The 8,105-nt window shown below is 47.0% G+C and overlaps 1 protein-coding gene across 1 annotated transcript in view; it reads left to right on the top strand.

Moving 5' to 3' along the window:
* Positions 1–353: 353 nt before the first annotated feature.
* SELENOF (selenoprotein F) overlaps positions 354–8,105 on the top strand; it is a 55,027-nt gene continuing 47,275 nt past the window's right edge. The window contains exons 1-2 of the mRNA XM_006037639.3: positions 354–742; positions 5,242–5,409. Coding sequence (XP_006037701.2) covers positions 674–742; positions 5,242–5,409 — 237 coding nt within the window. The 5' untranslated portion in view covers positions 354–673. The remainder of the gene's footprint in view (positions 743–5,241; positions 5,410–8,105) is intronic.

The raw sequence follows: 8,105 nt of genomic DNA, 5'->3' as shown, positions 1-8,105 counted from the left end.
GCTCCGCGGTCACTCGCGCCCCTCCCCCCGCCTGCGTGCGCTGCTCAGCAACCGAACGCCCAGCCGCGCGCACGCCCCCGCGCCCTCCCATTGACCAGCCACGCGCAGGGCCCGCCCCCGCGCCCGTCGCCATTGGGCAGCCTCACCGCCGCCCCGCCCTCGCCCGACCCCATTGGGCGGCCCACGCAGTGACCCCGTCCACAGAAACTCCCCCACGAACGGCCGTAGGGCCCGACACCCCGCCTACATGCGCTCCTTCTGGATTGGATGGGCTATGCCGTGGTCCCGCCTCATCGCTCAGCTAGTCATAGGGGCGTAGACAACCGCATTCGGCCATGCTTTGTTGCTACTGGCCGAATTGTGCGTCAGTCGTGTGAGGGCTGACGTTAGTCCGTTATGAGTGGAAGAACGAGAAGGCCCTTCCAAGGACTGTCTGTTGTGATGCCCAATGGAGATCGGGATCCGCCACCTGCATTACAAGCTTCTACCCTGAGTGGAGTTTCTTGGTTGTAGTCAGGCGTTTCCCAAAGGCAACCCTGGGACAATGGTTTTCCTCAACGACGCGAAGGGCTCAGGGGCACATTTTGGTTCTCCCGCAGCAGGCGGCGGGAGGGCACCCTGAGCGGGCGAGGTCTTGACGCGGCCTCGCCGGCAGTGGCGGTTCTGCACTAAGATGGCGGCGGTTGCCGGAGCGACGGGCCCGGGGCGCCTCTGGTTTTGTCTCCTGGCGGCGCTGCAGGCGGTGAGGGCCGGTTCCAGTCTCCTCGCCCCTGAGCGGCCGGGCGGGGCGGGGCGCCGCTCGGGCCGGCGGGCGGGTGAGACGTGGCCGCTCGGAGAGGCGGAGGAGCCGCCCCAGGCCTGCTTGCTCGAGGCCAGCTTGCTCGAGGCCAGCCGGGCGGCGAGGAGCGCCGGGGCCCTTGATGTGCTGCGGGCGGCTGGAGCTGGAGCAGTGCCCGCGGATGCTACCTCTTGCAACCCGAGCTCGCCTCGGCCGCGTCAGGCGGGCACCGTGAAGCCCCTGCAGAAGCTCCCTGTAGCCCGCTAACCGCCGCCTTAGCCAGATGAAGGGCTTTCAGGCTTTTCTTCCCTGCTAAGAGTGCCTTATGTGCCCCAGAATTGGCAGGTCCGGGACAAAATTGTTGCTGTTTAAAATAACTGGGGTTGGGGGGGCTCTATCCGTTATTAGAGGCCTGGTTTCGCCAGCTGGGACCTTACAAAGGTCCAGCAGCCAGGGGCTGAGATACTAACGGGCAGCATGTGACACCAGAGGCACCCTTTAAGCATCCCAAGGGGTGGGCACCTGCAAACTTCAAGAGCTCACAAGCTGCCTGAAAGTGGGAACATTAAAAAGCTCCTGGGCCGCCCTTGTGCCTTTTAAACTTCCAAACAGACCAGTAGCCAGGGCAGTGTTGGTGGGTCATGGATGGCAGCCTACCGTGCAACCCCTCAGTCCCCTGCTCTCCTCCAAGAGGGAAAGTGACTGGCTCAGGATTCTTGCTGCCCACATGTTGCCACCAGGATGGCAGCAACTGATGGGGGAAGCCCACCTGTGAGTCCTTTGAAGGCGTGAACCAAGGAGCCAGAGAAAGTGCTGTTTTGTAACTTCGTACAAAAAAAGTTGTACAAGACTCTGGCAGGAGTTTTGAACACGAAGCTGCTGATAGCACTTCATTTTCCATTTTTGTAGTGCTACAAAAAGAAACATGCTGGGCCCTTGTCCTGTCATTGTCCCATCTAAGATCTGAGACCCTGTTCTCTAAAACTTAACTCATAACTCCAAAGCAGCGGGGGAAGAAAACTCGGATGTTCCTAAGCATCCGAGCACAGGAATTGTAGGACTGCACAGGAACTGTAGGATCCTTACACATCCCTGTACTGAAAAAAATACTGAAAAAAATAAAGAGTAAAAAAGGAGTCAATAAAATGTTAAATCTCCTTAGCCACTCTTTTTACCCTGAAGTGAGGCTTCTTCACATGTAGACCTGTGCTGAAATTAATAGTCTGTTCAAACATAGACCAGCCTTTGGTGGCCCCAGCTGATTGGCTCTCACTAGTATCTGATTTACATTTGGTACTAATTCTGAGTTGCGGCTGCTGTAATGAGTTGAGCTCTTGAACAGAACCTTATTTAATGTCACTCTCCACCATATATTGTATGTAGAATTTGAACCCGCACAGTGAAATTAACAAAAAATATGAAGACTTCTTACTTTTTGAGAGCTTTTAGGTGTCATTGTACACCTAGATGTAGTTAAGTACTTTATGGATTGGTGCTCAGTCTATTTCTAGTAAAACCATTGTGTCCATGTCCCATTTGCATGTTCTTACCTTTTCCAGCTGGAATCTAGCCAGGATTGGTGCTGAAACCCAGTAAGCACCTCAGCTCTGGATATTTGAGTATGAGAAATGGCTGGGCACCCTACCTGGCTCCAGCATGCTGCAAGTGTTAATGCTGAAATGTGGAGAGTAGGAGAGAGCCAAATGTGCTCTGGGGCAAGGCGGGGGTGGCCTCAGATTTTCTGTTGTAGTCTGGAGAGAGAACTGGCACAGACTTAGTTCAGTTGTCACCCAGCAAATGTGTTCCATAATGGAGCAGAGACTTATTTGTAGCTTTTTTTTGACAATGGCTATTAAGCAGGAGTGGCAAATCACCTGAGAGCCTGGCTTTCTCATGACATTCTTCTCCCAGTTCTACTGGCCTAATTAAAGCTGGAGGGGGAATGGGCAAGGCAAAATAGGAGGATCACGAGTAGTTGGTTTGGGTGAAGTGAAAAAAAAAGGCAAATTATATCATTTAAGTGTGAGGAAAATAGATGAGTTTCTTGACTATTGAGCATTAACCAGAATTAATACTGTGTGTAGAGATTCTTAAACTAAAGTGATCATCATAATTGATTACCAGGGATCCAGGTTTTCTGTTGGCTGCAGGAAAGTGAGGATTTTCTCCTTTAACAGAGAAAAATGTAGATTTTTCTTATTTAAATGAGAAAAACACAGATTTCTCCTTTAAAGGAGAAAAACACGGGAGTTCCAGCCTGTAAGGAGATGCTTGGGGTTGAGGGGAGTGAGGGCCACCAAGGTGAGGTGCAGTGGTGGCAGCAGCACGGAGTTGTGTCCCTGCTGGTGCCAGGTGCGCAGGGGGTGCCTCACCTTGGTGGCCATAGTGGCACTCCTTCGTGTACCAGGTCCTGCCCACTGGGCCATGGAGGTGACTCCTGTCTGGAGCTGGAGCTCATCTGGCTCAGCTGTAGCTGGCACCCCATTGTGGGCACAGAAATTTCAGGGGCGGGGACGTGCCCCCACCTCCACTCCCCTCACATGTCTCTTGTGCTTACACCCTCCCCTTCTCCACACACTGGCGGGTTGGGAGCAGGGGACTGTAATTCAGGAGTGAGGGGCCCAAGCAGGACCAAGGGGCTGTGGGACAGAACTGAAGGGCACCAGCAGGGCTAGGGAGCTGTGGGTCAGGAGTGAGGGGCACCAACAGAGCCAAGGGGCTGTGGGCTGTGACTGAGGGGCACTGGCAAGGTCAGGGGACTGTGGTTCCTGAGTGAGGGGCATCAGCAGGGCTAGGAGGGTTATGGGTTGGGGAGTGAAGGGCATCAGTGGGGCTAGAGGAGTTGTGGGGGGCAGGCTGTGGCTTGGGAGTGAGGAGCAATGTAATGGGCAGGAGCAGGACACCAACATATCAGAACTGCTCAGCACAACAAAGCAGCAGGGGGGACAGATGCAACTGGACCCATGTCCTGGTGAGTGAAGAGGGTAGGGACAGCTCTGATTTTTTTGATAAAAAGTATCAAAGACTAGAGTACATAGGTATTTAGAATTTAATTCACAGAGAAATGCAGATTTTGGGGTTTTTAATTAGCAAATTTGGGAATTTTTATCAGAGAATTTGGCATTTTTAGACAGCAAACCAGGATCCTTGTTGATTACCATTATATTAGAATTGTAATTTGTTTTCTACATACATCCCCCCCATAGACATATAATTACCTTTCTCCTATAACCTTAATACAAACTTGAAACTTTGCTTGTATATGTTCTACCTTAATTTATTATCACTCAGTTAGAGCCCACACCATTCTAATATAAAAGCCTAAATCTGTTTGTCCGTAATGCTTTATTCACGCTCTGATTGGCTGACAGACAGCCCTGCTCCCTGCAGGTAACATGGGGGGGAGTGGGCCCGGGCCCGAGTGGGGGGAAAAGCCAGCTCACCATGGTGGTGGGGGGCGGGAACAGTGGGTCCAGCCCAACACAGCAGTGGCTGGGGGAGGGAAGGAGTGAGCCTCCTCCCCCACCCCTTGTCCCCTGCATCAGCCCCAAACCCATTCCTCCTGTCCCTGAGTGGGCCTGATGTGGGGCACTGTGGCATCAGTGGGAGCACTGTGGCACCAGTGGTGATGGTGAGGCCAGGGGAGGACTGGACCCAGGCCCAACGCAGGTAGGGTGGCAAGCCCGAGCTGGGAGATAAGCCGGCTTGCTGCAGCAGTGAGGGGTGGGGAGGGGCATGGGGGAGGGAGACAGTGGGCCTGGCCCAGCCCAGCCCAACATGGCAGCTGCAGGGAGAGGGGAGGAGCAGGCCACCTCCCCCAGTTGAGCCCAGGCCCACTGTTCCCTCACCCCTGCTCCCCCATGTCAGCCCTGAGCCCGCTCCTCCCATCCCCCTGCACTGCCGGGTTGGCCTGGGCCCAGTGCTCCCCCCTGCACCTCCGCCACAGCGGCCCAGCAATTGGCTAGTCACCACATACTTTTCCAAGCCCAGCTGCTATGCTATTTGTGTTCCGAGGAAATTAACCTCTAAGCAGTGTGGTGTGTGCGGCCACGCAGGCGCACTCATACCATGCTGCCAGGCACCTGTGCACCTGCACATCTTAGAGGGAAAGCTGATCAGGAGTGTATGCAAAAGTAGAGTTCAGAGAGGATAGGGTTCTTATTATGTATATATCTTTAGTGGCTTCCTGATTTTTATCTTCTTGAAAATAGGAGACATTATTCTTATGGGTAGCACAGTTTTAAGGATGTCACTAGGTTTACAAACACTAATTTAACATCTCATACAAAAGGATTACATCTAAATAATATGTCCTAGTTCAAATAAGATTATTTGTATCATAAAGGATAGAACTCAAGGGTCAAGACTTGTTTCCTGCCAAATACATTCTTTTTCCACAAGTATAAATAACTATTTTAAATGTAAAAAAAGTGTGATGATTGTTCAAATATATTCACTTTCAGCTATCTGTTTATGGGACAAAATTGTCATCAGAAGCATGCAGAGAACTAGGATTTTCCAGCAACTTGCTATGTAGTTCTTGCAGCCTGCTTGGACAGTTTAGCCTGAATCAACTGGATCCATTCTGCAGACAGTGTTGCCAAGAGGAAGCTCAATTTGAAACTAGAAAGGTATGTTTTGGACCAGATTTTATTATAACGTTTAAACAAGTAATCATAATATGTGCATTAGAGCCTCAGTTTCTTGGCAATCCAGTATAGAAAGAATCTGAATTTGCAGGTTTGGCATAGTTTTGTTTCTGAAGTAACATTCTGGTGTGGAGCACCTTTTGTTGTTTAATTACATACCTCCTGGTCACTGGACTAACACTGGTTGTCTTATAGTTGACACCATCGTCAGCTTTGTCTTGACGCGGAAGGACAAGTAGGTTTTGGTAGAAAAGGGTAAAACTGGAAAATAGCAAGAACTGATTTTATTTGTACTCTTTTTGGTGCTGTATGACCCAAATGTTATTGGCCAGGAAAGAATTTTCTATACTGTTTTTTAATCTCCATGGCTTGCAAATCCACAGGGTAGTTTAAAAATAATTTCTTATATTTTAAAAAAATATTGCTATGTCCAAAATTGATAGAGGCGCAGTATACATCACAACAGTAAGCCTAACAGTTTAAGTTTATTAAATTCCCCTTACCTTTTGTGTGTTTCTAATAGAGCAAGAAGTTTAACTGGGTTTAATATACCCACATATTCAAAAATGTCAGCATAGTTCTAGGAATTATCCCTGATGAGCCAAGGAAGTCAGCAGAAACATAAAAGACATTTTCTTGACTGGGTCTACAAGTAAGTCTCATTTCAGGCTGTTCAAAAGTATGAATGAAGATCGAATACATTAATCTTATATGCAACAGTATGTTAAGATTGAAGTGAGTTGACTTTGAATTTTCTTACCGTATGCTGACCAGGTATTGGTAACTCATTGAATCCCACTTGTGATGGGGATGGGGGATTACAGTTGTTCCCCATGAACAAGGAATTCATAGTGAGCACAGTTTACACTGATAAGTGTCTGTCCTTTACATGGCGCACATTGCTACTACTGATTGGATTTTTTAGTGAGGCCTTTGTGACAAATCCCAGCAAGGTTGATTGATCCAACCTTGGCAAAGCACCCACCATTTAACTTGACTGAAAAAGATTAAGTAAACTTAATTTTCTGTCATAACATGTTATTTACAAAGCACTTTTTAAGATTTTATGTGATGTTTATTTTGGCAAAGTGGAACAACTGGAAACAAGGTCTTTACCATGGAAAGTGTCATGCAACCTTCATTTGCAGTTTTACCAGGCTTGTTTTTGTTGCTTTTAGTTTTAAGCACCATTTTATCTCTTAAATCTCATTTTTCTTTTCAACTGATAACACATAGGGCTTCTTTCTTACATATTTTAATTAGACTATGTACTCTTCATTTTCATCATATGGATGATGTCAGGGCAGCTAGGATCTGGAACCGACTTCCAACAGAAGCGGTGCTGGCTCCTACCCTGGGGGTCTTTAAGAGGAGGCTAGATGAACACCTCGCCGGGGTCGTTTGAACCCAGTAGTCTTTCCTGCCATGGCAGGGGGTCGGACTTGATGAACTGCTCAGGTCCCTTCCGACCCTACCAACTATGACACTGCTAACTTACATGATCTGAACTCACTGCTAGCAATTTTGCATCTTAGCCTTTTATCTACACTCTTGTCAATGTCTGTCTTTGGTTATTCTTTTCTTTTATACTAATAAAGACAGAGTGCCAGATATATTTTAATTAAAGGGAGTCCTAAGATACACAGAAGACTAGTTTATTACCCAGAGAGTAGAGAACCTAATATGGAAAGAATACTAATGAATTAACTCTTTATGTGTATGGAACAGCTAAATGAGGGAAAACATGTAAATAGTGGGAAGACTTAGTAGTCATCAACAGTTAATCATAGTCAATATAATACAAGAAAAGGTTTCAGAGAATAAAAGAGTACAAACATACTAGCTTTCAGAGAGTCAGCATTTGGCAACTGGAGAAATCTAATAATTTATTGTACAAATAAAGGAAAATAGTAAGGGCTAGAAAATGTAAATGTCATTAAGGTGAGAGACTGGCTCCCCTGCTGGTCACAGAGTATGTTACTAAAACCATCTCAAACAGTTTATAAAGGAATGCTCAGTGAAAGGTTAAAATAATACATATAACGTTTACTTCCTGAAACAAATTAATTTTTTGTGCTACATGATATGTTGATACTTAGGTTTCTCAATTACAGTAGTTATTCCACCTCAGTATTGAAATGTGGAGAAACAGATTCTGACGAAACATTTGCATTCATCATAATGGGAGAGGTTCTGATTAGTATTCACAGAAATCCAGAGTGTTAGCATTTTTAAGGTTCTTCAGTAAAACAGTATACTATTTGTTCCCCAGTAGTGGGATTTTCACTTTTTTTTTTGCTGACTTTGATAGGAGTAGTTAGGTTAATGATTCTACGACAGGGTGCTATCAAATTATTTTAAGGGTGCCATGGCATACAAACGCCTACACATGATTCACAAGACAATCTCAGAAGTTTCCAACAGGAGTTCAAAGTGTCAAAAACATTCTGACCGGGTGGTCTTTCTTAGTGTTTTGCAACAAGTGAATAGCTTTATTATAGGGCTGTCAAATGATAAAAAATCTGATTGTGATTAGTTGCGTGATTAAAAAAAAATCAGCAATGAATTGCTATTTTAATCACATAGCTAAAAACTCAAGATTGTGCACAAAAAAACTCAAAATTATGCAAGTACTTTTAATGGTTTGGGGGTGGGGGGGTGTGTGTTGGGGGAGTTTG

Source organism: Alligator sinensis, unplaced genomic scaffold (genome assembly GCF_000455745.1).
Source record: "Alligator sinensis unplaced genomic scaffold, ASM45574v1 scaffold925_1, whole genome shotgun sequence".
Classification (NCBI taxonomy): Eukaryota; Metazoa; Chordata; order Crocodylia; family Alligatoridae; genus Alligator; species Alligator sinensis.
Note: the sequence above shows the minus strand (reverse complement) of the source record. Positions and strands in the feature narration are given on the sequence as shown.